This window comes from Nyctereutes procyonoides, unplaced genomic scaffold (genome assembly GCF_905146905.1).
Source record: "Nyctereutes procyonoides isolate TBG_1078 unplaced genomic scaffold, NYPRO_anot_genome, whole genome shotgun sequence".
Taxonomy (NCBI): domain Eukaryota; kingdom Metazoa; phylum Chordata; class Mammalia; order Carnivora; family Canidae; genus Nyctereutes; species Nyctereutes procyonoides.
The window spans coordinates 11,262,949-11,282,128 of NW_026575140.1; the positions used below are offsets into that span (position 1 = coordinate 11,262,949).

At 42.9% G+C, this 19,180-nt stretch overlaps 1 protein-coding gene across 1 annotated transcript in view; it reads left to right on the plus strand.

Annotated features, from left to right (window-relative positions):
- Positions 1-19,180, plus strand: part of PKD1L3 (polycystin 1 like 3, transient receptor potential channel interacting) — a 65,468-nt gene that overhangs the window by 23,202 nt on the left and 23,086 nt on the right. Inside the window, exons 12-22 of the mRNA XM_055305012.1 lie at positions 108-339; positions 2,503-2,696; positions 5,033-5,263; positions 6,197-6,298; positions 6,566-6,744; positions 8,880-9,026; positions 14,098-14,294; positions 14,628-14,827; positions 15,283-15,463; positions 16,057-16,249; positions 16,352-16,586. Coding sequence (XP_055160987.1) covers positions 108-339; positions 2,503-2,696; positions 5,033-5,263; positions 6,197-6,298; positions 6,566-6,744; positions 8,880-9,026; positions 14,098-14,294; positions 14,628-14,827; positions 15,283-15,463; positions 16,057-16,249; positions 16,352-16,586 — 2,091 coding nt within the window. The remainder of the gene's footprint in view (positions 1-107; positions 340-2,502; positions 2,697-5,032; positions 5,264-6,196; positions 6,299-6,565; positions 6,745-8,879; positions 9,027-14,097; positions 14,295-14,627; positions 14,828-15,282; positions 15,464-16,056; positions 16,250-16,351; positions 16,587-19,180) is intronic.

Here is a 19,180-nt window from a genome sequence, read left to right on the forward strand (position 1 = left end):
CTCAGGGAGGAAGACCTAGGAAGCAACATTCCATTATCACTAGAAAGGAGACTGAAAGACAAATGGATGGACCATCTTGAACTTGAAGATTGATTATCTCATTCTAGATCACGCTGTGGAGAAATGTTAGCATGGAAACCCATCCCACCAGCCTCAACGTGACCTCAGATCATTTTATTATCATAATGAACATCACTTCCCTGGAGAAATCCCTGATCGTGTGCGTAGAACCTGAAAGTCCCCTTTTAATGACACTCTACCTGGGGTTCCAGTATCAGCCTAACCACACCCGCTTTGATCTGAACATCACCCTTCCAAAGGATCAGGTGTGGCAAAAAGGTAAAACTTCAATCAGAAACTTATTTTGAAAGGCATTTCTTCTTTTTTTTCTCTCTCTCTCTCTCTTTTTATTTTGAGATAAGTGTAGATTGTCATGCAATTGTGAAAAATAAAACAGATCTCATACAATTCACCCAGTTTCTCCTAGTGGTGATATCTAGCATAAGTATAGCACAATATCAAAACCAGGAAATGACACTGATACAAAGCATTGGCCTTATTTGGATTCATCAGTATTACAAGCATTTGTGTATGTGTGTTTATTCTGTGTAATTTTATCAAATGTAAATATACATGACCATGAAATGCATTTTTCAAAAAGATGGATTGTGGAATGGATCAAGATATATTTGTGATAAAGCAAATTTTAGTAAAATTTTTTTTAAGTTATACTTAAGTAATCTTTACACCCCATGTGGGGCTCAAACTCATGACCTCGAAATCAAGAGTCACATGCTCTTCTGACTGAGCCAGCCAGGTGCCCCAAATTTAAAGTAAAATGCTAATTATAAAATCTGTTTAGTGATGATATGGGTGTTCACTTTAGAATAGTCAATTTTTTCTATGGTTGAAAATTTCCATAATGTGGAGAAGTAAAAGTCCAGCACAGTGTATTTTATATATATTTCAAACTATTTCTAATCTTATGTTTGGGTAAGGACAAAGCTGTCTTAGTAAGTCTTGGTGTAATATCAGACTGACTTCATTCAGTGTGGCTTAGAATAGTTAAGAATCTCTGTGATACATAGATAGGACCTAGATATACTTGACTGAAATACATAGTCACTGGATATCAACTTTAAATGTAGTACTGGGGGTGGGTGGGTAGGGAGACAGGGTAACTGGGTGAGGGTCATTAAGGAGGGCACGCGATGTGATGAGCACTGGGTGTTCTATAAGACTGATGAATCACTGAACTCTTACCTAATAATATAGTTAATTGAATTTAAATTTAAAAAATAAAATTATTCGAAAGCTAACAACAACAACAAAATAAATGTAGTACTGGGAAGTCTTAAAGCTACCCTTTGCATTTTAAAAAAATGGGGTGGAGGGAGAATAATCCAAATGGATAAAGCATGTTATAGTCTCCTTTTATTACTGTCTTTCTCGTTGAACGAGCTCTGGCTCTCGTGGAGGCATCACTAACACAGGAATGGTCACTTCTTAGGTGCTTCTTGCCCTTAGAGCACCTGAAGCAGCACCTCTCACTACAGGACTGCCAGCTAGAGTTCTATCTGCATTACCAGCAGGTTCTATCCCGATTCACAACAGGCACTCCATTTTCCATGTCAATCTTGACTGTATCCTGTCAATTGGAGCCAGAAGGGATCTTAGACAACCTTTGGTCCAGAGTCCTCATTCGAAAGGAGAAAACTAGGGAGGTTGTGTGACTTGCCTTAGCCCTTACCAGCCCCTGGGTGAGAGAGCCAGGCCTGGAATCAGGGCTCTTTCCTGGAACTACCCTGTTCCCATCCTTGCTTCATTGTTGGGCTTCCTTTGTCAGCTAGGTCTTGCAGCTACTCATCTTGATGTGTGATTATTTCATATTTCTAAAACTCATAATACATTCTTATTCATTAGACCTAAATCTTCATTTATCAAGAGAATACGACTTCATATTGGAACAGGAATAATCCAGAGCCCCAGGTTTTATCGCTGGTCATTTTCCTAAAATCATTTGTGGGGAAAAAAAAATCATTTGTGGGGCGCCTGGATGGTGCAGTCGGTTAAGCGTTTGACTCTTATTTTCGGCTCAGGTCGTGATCTCAGGGGCTTGAGATTGAGCCCCACGTTAAATCTTAAAAAAGTGAAATCACTTGTAATTCTAGTCTTAGTCGATTCCCCATTTATAAAATAAAATAATGATAGGAGTGCCTGGGTGGCTCAGTCAATTAAGTGTCTGCTTTTGGTTCAGGTCGTGATCAGGTCCTGGGATCAAGCCCCACATTGGGCTCCCTGCTCAGTGGGGAGTCTGCTTCTCTCTCTCCCTCTGCTTGCTCTCCCTCTGCTTGTGCACACGCCCTGTTGCTTTCTCTTTCTCTCAAATAAATAAAATCTTTTTTAAAAGTTAAAGTAATAATAATAATTGACCATAAGGAAGGTTCTGATGGTCCTTTTGTCCCATTTGAAATGCAACTAAGCACCGTTCTCTGTTCTCAGATGAGGAATACACATGGGTATTGACTCCAGAGAGTCTGCAGTATAGGATTGGCACCTACCACATAACAGCCACGTTGAATAAAAGCAAGGAGAGTGCCCAGCAGACGCCCACCCTGTTCTCAGTGGTAACTGCCGTCACTCAGTGTTATTTCTGGGACAGCCACAATAGCACGTGGAAGAGCACTGGATGCCACGTAAGAAACCATGCCACTTCCTCTTTCTTTTCTGCCTGAGCTGGCAAGAAATGCAGAGCATCTGTTACCTCGTTTGGGGGCACAGAAAGAAAAATCATTGGAAGGGAAGTAAATTAGCCTGGGAGAAAGAAGGATTACGTGTAGTGGGCCAGGAAAACGTGCCTCTTTGGAGCAGGCGTATGTTTCGTGTTTGTAATTTCTCAAACATCAGTTCAGGGTGAATCTGATGATTCTAGGCAAAATAAGCAATATGTAGACGTTAAATTCTACAAATATTAAATAGGTTGTGGGTAAAAGGAAAACTTCCTGCTTAGTAAAAGAGAACTTTAAAAAAAAAAATAAGCTAATAAGTTCTTGTACGTTCCAGGCTAGGCAGGTACTTGTCAGATGGTTATCTAGGTCCAGGTGTGTGCCCATGTTAAAGTGGTGCTCCGCATTCTCACACCGGTGAATTTGTGTGATCCCCTCTGATTTAAGTTCTGGTTCAGTTGCACAAAGACTGTGGTGCAAGGTTCTGGAAATCATGAGGCGGTTCGTAAAAGAGCCGACAGAGGGTCATTCACGTGGGAATTAGAGGGAACGAGGATGCTCTGGAAGGCACCTATGCCATTCATGGCCTCAGCAGTGATTTCTGGAACATCTGGAGCAGTGCCTCTCAAGCAAATCCTCTACCTGGCAGCCTGTTAAATTGCAGATTATGTTGTAGTGAATCAGGGCAGGACCTGAACTTCTGCCTTCAGGCTCCCAGGTGATGTCAGTGCTGCCAGTCAGGGAGATGGCACTTTGAGTACCAAGACTCACCCAACAATGACCCCACTGCTCACGAAAGGCATGAGAAGGTGGGGTTCCTGCCTCCTTGAAGCCCCGCACAGTGCTTGGACCCTGTGCAGGGAACAGAGCTGCACAGAGCAGGATGAGACTTCCTCCCAGGGCAAGAGATAGACCCGGCATCCAAAACTGAACCTTGTGTCTGGAGAGCAGTCAGTCATACTGACAGTATTTTAGGCTTTTCATCTGCACCATCGAACGTGGAGTTGGCACCTTCCATTTGATTGCCTAGTGACATTTAAAAATATGTATATTTTTAAAGATTTTATTTATTTATTCATGAGAGACACACACACACAGAGAGAGAGAGAGGCAGAGACACAGGCAGAGGGAGAAGCAGGCTCCATGCAGGGAGCGTGACGTGGGACTTGATCCCAGGACTCCAGGATCATGCCCTGGGCTGAAGGCAGGCGCCAAACCACTGAGCCACCCAGGGAACCCTAAAAAAATATTTTTGATGAAGAAATGTTACCATATGGAATGTTATAGGGAATAATATAATAAAAACATTGAACACTGTTCAGCTGTATCACAAAGTTAATATTTTGCTCTATTTAGTTCAGATTTTTAAAAATAATAAAACCTGCAGGAATAACCAAAGCCCTTTATGTATCCCCTCAGTTTTTTTTTTAATTTAAAGATTATTTATTTATTTAGAGAGAAAGCACAGGTAAGGAGAGGGGCAGAGGGGGACAGAATCCCAAGCAGACTCCCCGCTGAGCGTGGAGCCCAGCATGGGGCATGATCTCATGGCCCTGATATTATGACTTGAGCCGAAATCAAGAGTCAGATGCTTTACTGACTGAGCCACCCAGGCGCCCCTGTATCCTCCTTAGTCTTTTCTCCTCCATCTCACCAGAGCGTGATCACTGTCCTGAGCTGGCACGTGTATTCATTCTTCCAGCATGTTCACCCGGCATCTTCTACATGCCAGGCCTACATAACTAGAGTTAGAGTGGACAAAACAGCAGCCTCACGAGCTTTTGTTGCAGCAAGGGAGCCTGACAAACGCAGATACAGGAGTGTTGTTTTGCTTGTTTCTGGTCTCTGCATCCTGCATCAACAGCATCATCTGTACCTTTAACTTGGATCTTTCACTCGGCATTTATGCACGTTGCGCTATCTAGCTCTAACTCATTCATTTTGACTATTATAGAGTATTCCATCCTATTCAGTCGTAGTCCTCTACTTCTTTGTTTGCATGTTCTGCTGTCACTAGGCACGTATATGTAGGTTGTTTCTGATTTTTTTAGTTACAAACAATGCCGACACATCTACTTGTGCACATGTGCAGAGTTCTCGGGTGTGTGTTCGGACCTGGAATGGCAGGATAAGATTCAGAGAGTTTGTGCTTCTTCAGCTTTAGCAGAGGTTGCCAGATGGTTCTCCATGTTGCTTACACCGGTTTACACAATCACTGGGGGTGAAGACGTGACTGGAACATCGTTTTCCCTCTCTCAGGCGCCTGTGTTTGTGTTTCATGTTCGTTGTGTTGATTCTCATTGCAGGTCGGGCCACGGAGCACGGTTTTGAGGACACAGTGTCTCTGTAACCGCCTGGCCTACTTTGGCAGTGACTTCTTCATTGCACCCCGGACAGTCAACGTTGAAGACACGATCAAGCTGTTCCTTCGCGTGACCACCAACCCTGTCGGGGTGTCTTTGCTCATAAGCCTTTTAGGCTTCTATATGCTCACATGTGTGTGGGCTTGGAGAAAGGATCAAGCAGACATGCAGAAGGTCAGGAGACTTTGATTCCAGAAGCTTTGCCACAGTGTCTTGAGTATGTTGAACAAGATGGAAAACCCATTCACCAGAAGAGGCTGGTAGCGTCGAACAAGGTGGCATAGAAATTCAAGGAAGACTTTTTTCCTTCAATTTCTCTTCATGTCTCCTTGTCTCAGGGCTTAGCAACTTCACACTTTGTCTCTCTCTCTCTCTCTCTCTTTTTCTTTCCTTTAGTGGAGGTTAAACCCTCCTATGATTCATTTAGGTTAGGAATAAGCCAGAACATCTAGAGAACTTAGCCAAAATCAAATTCAAGTTTATCTCACTTTATACATTGGATATGAAAGTTATGTGGGAGTGAAATTATAATTTCATGTAACTGTGTTATATAAGAAACCTCTAAGGAATCTCTTTTTGGAATAACAACAACAAAAATCCCTTGATGACAGCCTCTTCTATGCATTTCTTATTCTTATGTTTCCTTACACTTAGAAATTCTAGAATACACGCTGTCCATTTCTTTGATGCTATGGGTATAGAGTTGCCAGTTTTAGTAAATAAAAATATAGGACACCCAGTTAAATTTGAATTTCATATAAATAGTGAAGACATTTTTAGTATAAGTGCACTCGCATATGATTCCTCGTTTATCTGAAATTCGCACTGAACTAGGCATCCTCCCTGTTGTGTGGTAACCCCACCCTCCTGAGAGGGGGGTGGAAAGATTTCGAAGCCCAAGACCTGATCAGCTGATTCTATGAATATTTCATTTTAGAGGCGTTAACCCAGGCCCTCCAGCCCTCAGCCCTGTTCCATCACTTAGGTCTGCTTGTTTATCTACTATCCGCATGCACATCACTCTTGCTTTCCACCAAGTTGCCAAAGCTGGAGGTGTGCACCCCCCTCCTGAGATGAAGATCCTTCTTGGTTCTGCATTTCCTGCAGGTGAAGGTCACCGTCCTGGCTGATAATGACCCCAGCTCTCAGTTTCACTACCTTCTTCAGGTCTCCACTGGTTATCGAAGAAAGGCCGCCACAACAGCGAAGGTGAATGAAATGAATGTTCTTCACTCCCTGCCCTGTGTCTTTGACCACATGAGATACACTCTGACATGGTGACACCCTGGTGTCCAGTGGCACGTTTCAAGGGCAGTTCCTTGTTCTAAGCTGTGCATCTGCAGAGCCCCCTGCACTTGTCCAGCCCCCCAGAGACTTCACCTCAGTACAGCTCTGTCTGTCTCCCTCTCTCCTTAGGGATAAACCCAGAGAGTCCTGTTAGGACTTCCTGCATTTTATTTCTTTGTCATGTTTTAGGTGGTTATCACCCTATATGGATCAGAGAGACGGAGTGAGCCCCATCACCTCTGTGACCCCCAGAAGGCAGTCTTTGAGCGAGGGGGACTGGACGTCTTCCTCCTCAGCACTAAGTCCTCCCTAGGGGAGTTGCACGGCGTGCGGCTCTGGCATGACAATTCGGGTACCAGTCCTTCTTGGTAAGTACCTGCGCCAGGCTGCCTTGTCCTTTCTTCTCTGTGGATCTTCAGCGCTCTGGGGCAAGACTAGTGTGCCATCGCAACACACAGCAATAACGCTGTGGGCCAAATGGTAATAAATGCCTATTAGATTTAAGTTTCAAAACATTTATGAAGGAGAAACCCTGAAAAGAAATAGGGAAAATTAACAATATGATTTTGTGTGGATGGTAAAGTGATAGATGATTTTTTTCTTTTCTTTCTTTTTAAATATTTTATTTATTTATTTATTTATTTATTTGAAAGAGTGAGCGAGTAAGAATGCAAGCAGGGGGAGAGAGAAGCAGGCTCCTCGCTGAGCAGGGAGCCCAATGCAGGGCTTGATCCTAGGACCTGGGGATCATGACCTGAGCTGAAGGCAGATGCTTAACTGACTGAGCCACCCAGGTGTCCTTTTCTTTCTTTTTTTTTTTTTTTTTTTTTTTAAGTAGGCTCCATGCCTGGCTTGGAGCACGGGGCTTGAACTCATAACCCTGGGATCAAGATCTGAGCTAAGATTAAAAGTCAGATGCCTAACTGACAGAACCACACAGGCACCTCTGGACTATATATTTTAAATGGAGGCCTTTTATTGTATGTAAATTATATCTCAGTAAAGTTGTTTTTTAAGTATGCATATAGAGAAAGATCTAGAACTATATATAATAAATATAACCAATAACTATCTGAGTAGTAGGATTATGCATTTTTAAAAATTCAGTATATTTTTAGATATTTTCAAAATTGTGAACAATGAATTCTTACACTCATGTTGGATTCTTTTTCTCACACATGAAATAAGAAAGTAAGTTACAGGGACGCCTGGGCGGCTCAGTGGTTGAGCACCTGCCTTTGGCTCAGGTCATAATCCTGGGATCTGGGATCGAGTTCCGCAATGGGCTCCCTGCATGGAGCCTGCTTCTCCCTTTGCCTGTGTCTCCGCCTCTCTCTGTGTCTCTCATGAATAAATAAATAATATTAAAAAAAAAAAAGAAATACTAGGACCATAAAAAGCTCGATTCTCACCAATGAGAAAGTGGGGTTCCCCCCCTTTTTTTTTAAAGATTTTATTTATGTATTCATGAGAGACATACAGAGAGGCGGAGACACAGGCAAAGGGAGAAACAGGCTCCCTGTGGGGAACCTGATGCAGGACTCAATCCCAGGATCCTGGGGTCATGAGCCAAAGACACACACTCAGCCACTGAGCCACTCAGGTGCCCCTTTTTCTCCTTTTTTATACTTTACTCGTAAATGAAAAACTTTAACAGTGTAAGATACACGAGCTAAGCTGAAATAGAATGCACCTTAGTCACCTGTGATTTTATGAACTGCCTCAATAGGAGAGTGCCCAGAAATATTTTAGCTTTAAAGGAATATGTAGTCATCGCACAGGAAATACTATCAACTAAAGCAAAGATTTTGACTGGAGAGATTTAAGTTGCTTTATAACATGAAACATAGGCTCTCGGGGAAACAGCTTCATGACTATAAAAGAGGTGGTTAATGGACTAGTTGCAAGATGACATCAAGCAGCTTGAACAGTCAGATGTCCCAGATGTCCAAGTTCGTTGGCAGTTGAAATTGGTGGAGAAATTAGTGGAGAAATTGAATTGTTGAATTCAAGTGGAGAAAGTGAATTGGTGAAGAAATTAGACACATGGTAAACCATTATGGTTGGAAGGAGGGTGGAACCTCCAGGCCTCTGGTTCTGTCAAGATGAAGCTACAGACCCCAACAGGATGAGAAGTCATTAACATAAATGTTGCAGACCACTCCCCAGCCCTCAGGTACACCCCCCCCCCCCAGGCCCTGGTGACAGAAGATGGAGGCAGATGGGCTCATGAAGAGGTGGCAGGGCACTGGTACAAGTGAACAAGGAAAGTCAAGGGATACATACACACCCTGAACTGTTCCTAAGTTATAGATGTCGCATTCTGGCTTTGGTACATCAATTAGAGGTCCGGAAGGGAGAAATTGGATCAGCTCTTGTTTCTTTCTTTAGTTATTGCCTCACCATGAAAAGGATCCACTTACTGGCAGTGCAAAATTACTTCTTGTTACAGCAACTTGCTTGTGCCCACCTCCCTAATGTACTTATCTTCATTTTACCATAGGTACGTAAACCAGGTAATTGTCAGTGACATGGCCAGTAAAAAGAAATGGTGCTTCCTATGCAACTGTTGGCTGGCCGTTGACCTCGGAGAGTGCCAGCGTGACCGGGTCTTCATGCCAGTCTCAAAGAAAGAACTCTTTTCCTTTAGGTATTGGTGAGAAAATGGTAGTGTTCTGCAGGTCTCTACTGCTCTGTTAGTTTTTCTTCATTCTTCTTTCTGCTTCTCAGACTGGATAATTCCAGTTGAGCTATCTTCAGGTATGTTGATTCTTTCATCTGACTGCTCAGATCTACTCTGGAGCCTTTCTAGTGAACTTGGCATTTCACTTAATGTGTTTTTCAACTGCAGACTTTCTGTTTGGTTCTTTTTTTTTTTTTTTTTTTTAAGATTTTATTTATTCATGAGAGACACAGGGAGAGAGGTAGAGACAGGCAGAGGGAGAAACAGACTTCCTGCGGGGAGCCCGATGCGGGGCTCAATCCCAGGACCCTGGGATCACGACCTTTGCCAAAGGCAGAGGCTCAACCACTGAGCCACTCAGGTCCCTTATTTGGTTCTTTTAAAAAAATAATTTCTAGGGGATCCCTGGGTGGCTCAGCGGTTTAGCGCCTGCCTTTAGCCCAGGGCGTGATCCTGGAGTCCCGGGATCGAGTCCCATGTCGGGCTCCTTGTATGGAGCCTGCTTCTCCCTCTGCCTGTGTCTCTTGCCTCTGTGTGTGTGTGTGTGTCTCTCATGAATAAATAAATAAAAATCTTAAAAAAAAAAGGGGATCCCTGGGTGGCACAGTGGTTTAGCGCCGGTCTTTGGCCCAGGGCGCGATCCTGGAGACCCGGATCGAATCCCACATCAGGCTCCCGGTGCATGGAGCCTGCTTCTCCCTCTGCCTGTGTCTCTGCCTCTCTCTCTCTCTCTGTGACTGTCATAAATAAAATAATAATAATAATAATAATAATAATTTCTAGGGTCCCGGGATCAAATCCCACATTGGGCTCCCCACGGGGAGCCTGCTTCTCCCTTTGCCTATGTCCCTGCCTCTCTCTGTGTGTCCCTCATGGATAAATAAATAAATAATAATAATTTCTATATGTCTATTGATGTTTTCTATTTGGCAAGATACTATTCTCATTTACTTTCCTTTAGTCCTTTAGATATGGTTTCCTTTAGTTCTTTGAATACACTTAAAATAGCTGATTTAAAGTTTGTTTTAATATATCCAGTATCTTGGCTTCCTCAGGGACAGTGTATTTATTGCTCTGTGTGTACGCACATGCACATGTTCTTTCTTTTGGTGTCTTGTGATCTTTTGTTAAAAATTAGACCTTTTAAACAGAGTGTGGCAATCCTGGAAATCCGATTTCCTTTACCTCCCCCAGGATTTCTTGTTCTTAGAGTGTGTTATTGTTGTCTAGTGACTTTTCTGAATGAATTATGTATTCTTATTCATGGCATGCAACTGAAGTTTCTGCCCAGCTTGTTTTGTGGTCAGCTAATGTTTGGACAGAGATCTTATAAATGCCTGGAACCAGCAAATCTCCCAGTCTTTGCTGAGGGGTTTTGTGTGCATGTTGTGGCATGCTTTCAACACTCAGTGAGGCAACTGACAGCTCTGCCTTAGCCTTCACTTCCTGCTTCCCGAGAGCTTCAAGGTCATCCAGGGGTGAGAACTTAAGGCATTCTCAAGGGTTTTTTGAGCATGCACACAGCTCTGGGCATGTATTTGGCCTTCCAGATTCCCAGAAATATGTCAGAGCTTTTCAAACCTCCCATAGACTTGCTGTTTCCCAGTTTTTTTCTTTTAAGCTTTTTGGTTAGCCTGTTGCTCACCCGCCAGGGCAGACAACTGTGAAGTTAAACAATTGCCTCTAAATATTTTTTGATAGTGCCCTAGGGGAAAAGCATTTTGCAGCAGGTGAGCACCCAGTCAAGTCAAATAAGGACAGCCTTGCACGTTGGGTTTTCCAGGGAACTACCAGACAAGTCAGATAATCACAATTCTCTGGGAAGGAGGCTTTGAAGTATCTCCAATCCCATTCTGCCCTCCTCTTACTGGCAGCTGCTTTTCACTGTGATTAAAGACTGTCAGGTTATCATATAGCTAGAGAAAAGGAGATGGAACTGGGGCAAGCTACAATGCCACAGAGTTAACTGTTTTTACTGATATTCAGACATTTTTCTTAAATAACCACTCTCAGGTTGCTGTAATACTTGGGTTATTTATGTGAACTCTGAAAATTTCAATTCTGGCTTTTTATTTAAAGATTTTATTTATTTTAGAGAGAGTGTGCACAGGAATGGGGGGAGGGGCAGAGTGGGAAGAAGAGAATCTCTGGCAGACTCTGCGCTGAGCACAAAGCCCAGTGCAGGGCTCAGTCTTATGACCCTGAGATCATGGCCTGAGCTGAAATCAGAGTCAGATGCTCACCTGACTGAGCCGCTCAGGCGCCCCCAATTCTGGCTATTTATTTTTATATTTTTAAAGATTTTATTTATTTATTCATGAAAAACAGAGAAAGAGGCAGAGACACAGGCAGAGGAAGAAGCAGGCTCCCTGTGGGGAGCCCGATATGAGACTTGAACCTGGGACTCTGGAATCACGCCCTGAGCCAAAGGCAGATGTTCAACCACAGAGCCACTCAGGCATCCCAAATTCTGGCTTTTTATTTTATTTTTAAAGATTTTATTTATTTATTCATGAGAGACCGACAGAGAGAGAGAGAGAGAGAGGGGCAGAGACATAGGCAGAGGAAGAAGCAGGCTCCATGCAGGGAGCCCGATGTGGGACCTGATCCCAGGACCCCAGGATCATGCCCTGGGCCGAAGGCAGGTGCTAAACTGCTGAGCCACCCAGGGATCCCCATAAATTCTGGCTTTTTAAAAGAAGTTTTATCATTGCTGGTATGGAAGAGAGAAAATTCAGAGATATTTACTCTTTCATTTTCACGGATCCAAATGGATTTACCACTAAGAGCAATAGTAGCAGTGAGTCATATTTTGTCACTGCCCAGAAGCTTGATTCTGAAGGGGTGACATGATGAGAGCCAGGTGTTACCTGCATATGCAGTGGAGACAGATACATGACAGAAGAGCAACGCTAGGCTGAAAAGACTGATCTGATCTAAGTGCTTCTGGAAAACCTACGAGTCCTCCTTGTGAACTTAGACATTGTCTTTATTACCCTGCAATGTAAGCCCATCTCTCAAGGGGTGGAAAGGAGGCATTTCTTCTTTTATAACCCTGGAATGTCTCTGGGGAGTGGGATGTCTCCGTCTTTACAACCTGGAACTGTAAATAAAGTTGCACTAAATAGAATCACTATCTTTATCCTTCCAGGGCTGTTTATTCAGAGATACCAGAGAAGATGGGAGCACAGTCTTTATTAATCCTAGATGTGAAGTGTCAGTGGGGATCTACATTCCCAAACCGCCTCTGCTATTGCCTGTCTCCTCTCAATCTGGCTTTTAGTCTTAAAGTATGCTGCCTTTTCTCTTTTTAATATGTTCTCTTTCTCGTCAGTGTCCCAAGTTTAATTATAACTCTTTTGGTTGTGGATTTTCTTTTTTATCTTGTTTGGTATTCACACAGTACTTCAAAAAAAATGTTTTATTGTGGTAAAATACACATAACATAGAATGTACTTTGAATGTGCAGCATCATGCCTTCCAGTCTGAAAAAGGCTGACTTCGCTTATGAAAATATCGCCCCTCGGCATTCCCTGTATTGGAACCTTTCAAACTATCTTCTGTGTTTTTAAAATGGACCTGCATATTTATTGTATTTTTGTCTCTCTGCAGTTATCCTGGGTCAGTTCCGCAGTACAGCTTTTCAGTTTACTAATTTTCTCGTCTGCCATGTCTATTCCTCCTACGTTTTTCATTTTAATGACCATATTTGCAGATTTAAGATTTCAAATTAAGTCCTGTGTTTTTGTTATTTATTCTTCTTAAGTGAATGTTCCTTGACTTGTCTCTTTTAAGCAACCTGAAATACTTATTTTAAAATCTTTGTCAGACTGTTCCACAAAATTAATTTCTTCAGGACTGAGTTACTACTGTGTTGGCTGCCATTCTCCACATTCAATTTCTTCGTGTGTTTAGGAATTAGAGATTATATGTTTATTTGGGGCAGTTTTATTGTTAAATTTCTCTCCCTCTCCCTCTCCTCTGACTAGTAGTCTTGCTCCTGTTCCATGCAGTCCTTCACATCACTAGTCTAAAATTAGGTAGACCAGATTATATTACAGTAGTTTGGAGCTCCTGCCCCTCACTGGAATGAACAAAAAGTAGGGCTATTGCAGATCTTATCATGAACCAGTGTGTTTTATTGGCTCAATTCCTGCTGTTCTTTTTTCACCCACCTCCATACCTGTAAATTGGAGTCTTTTGTTACGCAGTATCCCTTCATGAGCTCTAGCCTGAACCTGGGCTCCCCTGAGGTTGGCTTTACTCTCCCTTACCCCCTCCCCAGACACTTTGAGTTCCAGGACCCTATGAGAGGCAAAGCCCCGCCTGTGTACTGCCTTCTTCCAGACCCAGGCACAGAAATCCTGTGACTTCCCTGCTCATCATCACTTTTTCTTATTCCATTTCTCCTCAGAGAGAGTTATCCTGTTTTTAAGCCCAGCCAATATTTTTTATTCTTTCTTTTTGTATCTTATTTCTAGTTCTTCCACATTTGGAGTAGAGCAGGTCCTCAAAGTATGAATTTACTGAACTATCTTGAGTGGAAACCTAATGCAAACTTTTGAAAAGCAAAAGATTTATCAAAACTCTTAGAAAGCGGGGATCCCTGGGTGGCGCAGCGGTTTGGTGCCTGCCTTTGGCCCAGGGTGCGATCCTGAAGACCCGGGATCGAGTCCCACGTCAGGCTCCCGGTGCATGGAGCCTGCTTCTCCCTCTGCCTGTGTCTCTGCCTCTCTCTCTCTGACTATAAATTTAAAAAAAAAAAAAAAAAAAAAAAAACTCTTAGAAAGCTAAAAAAAAAAAACCAAAACTTTAATTTTAAACTCTCATACCATATAAATTAACCTTATCCTCAAAAACCTTTAGTCCTAAAATCACCAGAGAATCATGCTGCTGTGTCATTTGAAAGCACCTTCAAGGGGTATAGGAGAGCGGCTGGGTGGTTGAGATAAGCCTGATGCCGGGCAAATCACATCTTCTTCTAGAACACTATCAGGATCAAAACTCACTTCTGTCCTGTTCTCATTTATCTTTGTAGACACCTGTTCTCCTCCATCATTGTAGAAAAGCTCACCCAGGATTATCTGTGGCTCTCGGTTTTAACTCGACATCCCTGGAACCAGTTCACAAGAGTCCAGAGGCTCACCTGTTACATGACCTTGCTTCTGTGCAACATGGTCATCAATGTTATGTTCTGGAGGACAAGCAGCACCACTGCCAAGAGAGACGAGCAAGGTAGGGGTGAGCCTGATGTGTGGTGTTTGTGGTGTATGATCCTGTTACTGTACTGCATCCTCCTCCTTTTCAGGGTCAGAAGCAGCCCTGCTGGGCCTTTGCTTTTCCTTTGCTGCCCTAACATTTGAATGCTTTACAGGTTTCCTCACTGTTCCCATTCATTAATGAGTGAAGCAGGCTTGGGAACACATCAGGATCTTTACTGCCACGATGATGTCCTCTCCTTAGATAATCATGGTTAAATTACCAAATAAATACCTAAACCCAGAAAAAGAATGACTGAGATGATTTCAGTTCTTGAGGATGAAGGTTGACACAATGCTCTTATTCCAGTGGGTCCATTTGCTGTGACCTGGTCCCAGGTGATCATCAGCGTCCAAACTGCTGTCCTTCTCTTCCCTGTCAATCTTGTAATTGGGCGCCTCTTCCCACTGATCCAGCCACAGGAACCCCGGCCTCTCTTTCCTCCCAGCCAAGCCTCCTGCCTCTCGGATGCTACTTTTGAGCCTCTGTCTCTCACAGAGGTGGCTGAGGTAAGCTTCGTGTCTAATTTGATAGGTAGATGGCGGGCCCTGCTTCCCATATTGTGAGAAAGGCCAGTGGACAGGATCTCCTGGAAAGCTCTCCGGTCCTATTAACCTTGATACCTTTTCTCTAACTCCTGTCCCCTGGGCCATGATGCATCATGCCCCTCATTTGTCCTCTTAATGTATTCTGAGGACTGGGTGTGGACCAGATTGTACTACTCTAGAGTTTTCATTGTTGATATTTGATCAAACTGTCTCTTCTTTCATTCGGTATTCCCTCATAAAACTAGTTTTGAAGCTACTATGAGGTGACTGCTTTTTGAAAAAGGAGAAAGAAAATGAAAAATGAAGGTTCTTTCCACTAAGCGTTTGGCTCTCCAAGTAAAGCCTTACCACCTATAACAGCTACCGGTCCTGGGTGAATGTCACACTGATTTTTCTTGTCTTGGTTTTACATTTAGGAATTAAAGGAGACTGTGGGATTCCTGCTCAGGAGAAATACATACCTACTCTCAGAGTGTGAACAATCCTTATGGACTTCTTATAGCATTAACAAGCTGGTTCGGCTTTTATCCAGCCTCATCTGTTCTCACTTAGAGCATCACGGCTCTCACCAGCAGGCAGGACCCCATCGGGCAAATGGTAAACCTCAGGTTTTAGTAACTGATCTGTTCTCTGCCTCCCACTTGCTTGCCTCTTACTCCTTCCTACCTCTTGGTGTAACCAGCAGGCGTGATACAACCTTCTGCTTATTTCACTTTGCTTAAGCTTCCAGGATAGAGGTGATAGCTTTAAGGACAATATATCTGGTGATACAAAGTAAAGGATGAAGAAAGAACCCACAAAAGTGCCCTCTGTTTTAGATCCCTTTACACTCCATCTGCTTTGTTGGGGGCTCTTGAGACTTGTCATTCTTTCTGTGGAATAGTGAGATTATGTGATTTATGGAATCTTGAATATAGTCTTCACGTCTTGGGTACTTACTGTAGTTCTCGTGAAGAAGCCCAGTTAGATTTAAATTCTTATTTGATTCTAGATCAAAGTGTAGAGTTTTAGAAATTGTTACTAATGCACTAATTCACCAGCATGCTCAGAGAAGACAATAATTGTGTCCAGTCTCCACTGATTGGTAGATTTATCCTCATCATCAGTGAATGAGTTGCTGCTCTCTGCCCATGAGCACTATCTGTTGACCCCCCACTTGCAGAAGTGTGAGCCCTGGCCTGTATTTGCAGTGGTTCCTGATAGCCACCACCATCTCTGCTGTTACCTGCTGGGAGTTGTGCAGCGGCTCCATTCTCACTTAAGTGCCGTGGGTCCCACTCAGACCGACCAGCTTTGTGACGTCCTAGATGCCACCAACCAACTGCAAAAACTCCAGAAGCTCTTGGAAACACGTGTTCTTCACCTCGAGCAGGGGCCCTCCAGGTAAGGCCCGGCACCTGGCTTCCCTGAACACCTGCTATCATCCCGAACCTCTCTCTCCCCACTGTTGGTGTTCAGATGGTTCCTTTAACCTCTCTTCTGCAGGGAGGTCACCAGTTTCCCCCTCCTGAGCCCAGAAGAAGGGAAGGAGCCCATCGCTTACAGCCTGCCCAGAGGAGTGACTTATATCTGCTGGCTCTGTCTGGGTGTCACTAGCCTGGTTGCAGCCTTTTTTACTGCACTTTACAGCCTGGAACTGACCAAAGACCAAGCAACCAGCTGGGTGATGTCAGTGATACTATCAGTGCTTCAAAACATTGTCATCAGCCAGCCAATAAAAGTATGTGAAAAGCAGATAGTATCAGCCCAGGGCCCCCTGTGGTTGCAGGTAGCTCAGAAAAATGAGATCCTTGGGTGTCAATTTAAAGTGCCTCATGGTTCTGACAATTTGACAAAAGAAAAAAAAAAAAGAAAACAACAGAAATAGGCAGAATGAAATTTCAGATATGTGTGAAGTCATGGAAAAAACTAAGGAGAACTGATGGAGTGAGTAATAGAAGCAGAGCAGAAAAAGATTGCCAAGTTAGGAAAGGTCAAGTAAAAAAATCAATCGACGATAAATTACTTTGAAAAAAAAAAACCCACCAGAAAACTTAATTTTTAAAAACTTTTCATTAAGAAAAATGTCAAGCCCACAGAAGTGTGTAGAGAATAGTGTAATGAGGGCAGCCCGAGTGGCTCAGGGGTTTAGCGCTGCCTTCGGCCCAGGGTCTGATCCTAGAGTCCCGGGATCGAGTCCCACGTTGGGCTCCGCGCAGGGAGCCTGCTTCTCCCTCTGCCTGTGTCTCTGCCTCTCTCTGTTTCTCTCAGTCTCTGTCTCTCTCTTTCTCTCTCTCTCTGTCTCTCACAAATAAATAAATAAAATCTAAAAAAAAGAAAAAATAGTGTAATGAATTCTACTATTCTGTTAGCCAGCTACAATAATTACTTCACTACCAAAAACAAGCCAGTCTCGCTTGATCTGTTTTGGGAGGGGAAAAAAAACCCTTACTTCATATCCTTTTATCTCTAAGTATTTTAGTGTGTATATATATATATTTTTTAAAATTTTATTTATTTATTTATGAGACACACACACACACAGAAGCAGAGACAGGCAGAGGGAGAAGCAGCTCCATGCAGGGAGCCCGATGCAGGACTCGATCCAGGGACTCCAGGATCAGGCACCGGGCTGAAGGCAGGCACTAAACCGCTGAGCCACCCAGGGATCCCCCTAGTGTATATATTTCTAAAAGATAAAGACATTTCTTTTAAAAACATAAATATAAAAACTATTATCACACTAATGTCTTAATATTTACACAGTATGAACATACCTTATACTATGAAAAGGTTAAGATGGTAAGTTTTTGTTATCTGTATTTTATCACGTTTTTTTAAAATCAATGTTCCAGTTTTCCTAGTTGTCTCATAAATGTTTATTTTATGTTTACTTTGTTCAGATCAAGATTCAGATAAGGTCCATGTGTTGCAATTAGTTGGTCTCTTAAGTACTTTTTATACTGAGTCCACACATCACTCTCTATTCTTGCTATTTGTCACAGTGCATTTGTTGAAGAAACTGAATTTTGTCCAGGAGAGTTTTCCATATCCTGTTTTTGGTGACAGGATTGCTTCTGTTTTAAGGACCCTGGAGGATGGGCCAGAACTCCCACAAGCAAATCTGGAGAGCTCTTAAAACTCTTGACATTCAGGCCTCACTCCAGGCCAATTTAATAGTAATCTCTGGAGATGGATTCCAAGGCCCAGCACGTTTAAAACTTCCCAAGTGATTCTGGTGTACAGTCCCATTTGAGACCCACCAACCCTGGAGAGAACAAGGAGTAGGTAGGTCTTAATGAAACACTGCTGGAGGATGATACGGTGCCTGGATGGCTCAGTCAGTGGAGCCTATGACTCTTGATCTCAGGGTTGTAAGCTTGACCCCACACTTAGTATAGAGATCACTTAAATTTTTAAAAATTCTTTAAAAAAAGAACTGCTGGAGTAGAAAGACAAAATAACAAGATCTCTTAAGGAAATTCAGTTATATCAAACACAGAAATGAAATGTGATTTACCAGCCTTTAAAATTCAGAAGTTGAGTTGAAGGAGATGTCACTAGTGAGACTCAAATTAATGACCAGGAAAATCATACAAACAAAAATAATGTAAAACATGAAGTACAGATTTAAAAATACTGAATAAGAAAGAAGAGACTTAGTAGTCTAAGCGTATTTGACATGCAGTAGAAGTGTTAATAATTAAACAATCTGGGGCGCCCTGGGTGGCTCAATGGTTGAGCGTCTGCCTTTGGCTCGGGCATGATTCCAAAGTCCCAGGATCCAATCCCACATCAGGCTCCCTGCATGGAGCCTGCTTCTCCCTCTGCCTGTGTCTCTGCCTCTCTCTCTCTCTCTCTCTCTCTCAATCTGTCCCTCATGAATAAACAAAAGCTTTAAAAAAAAACTAAACAATCCACTGTTGCAAAGAAATACTGAATTTATATTGAAAGGCCTCAATTAGTTCCAGGCATAATCAGGTTTGTTTGGGTTTTTTTAGTTACTTACTTACTTAGTTAGTTAGTTAGTTAGTTAGTTAGTTAGTTAGTGAGAGCAAGCATGTATATGGGGCGGGGGGTGGGGAAGCAGACTCCCTGCTGAGCAAGGGGCCCAATGTAGAGCTCTATCCCAGGACCCTGGGATCATGACCTGAGCCAAAGGTAGTTAACCAACTGAGCCACCCAGGCACACTGAAATGGAGGATAGTTCTGGAATGGGGCTGACCTGTCTGTATTCCTGACAATTTCCCAGTGATCACTAGTCCGTAGATCATACTTGGGGTAATATTCTGAATAATAGCTTCTGTGAAAAGTCAGTATCATGAAAAAAATTAA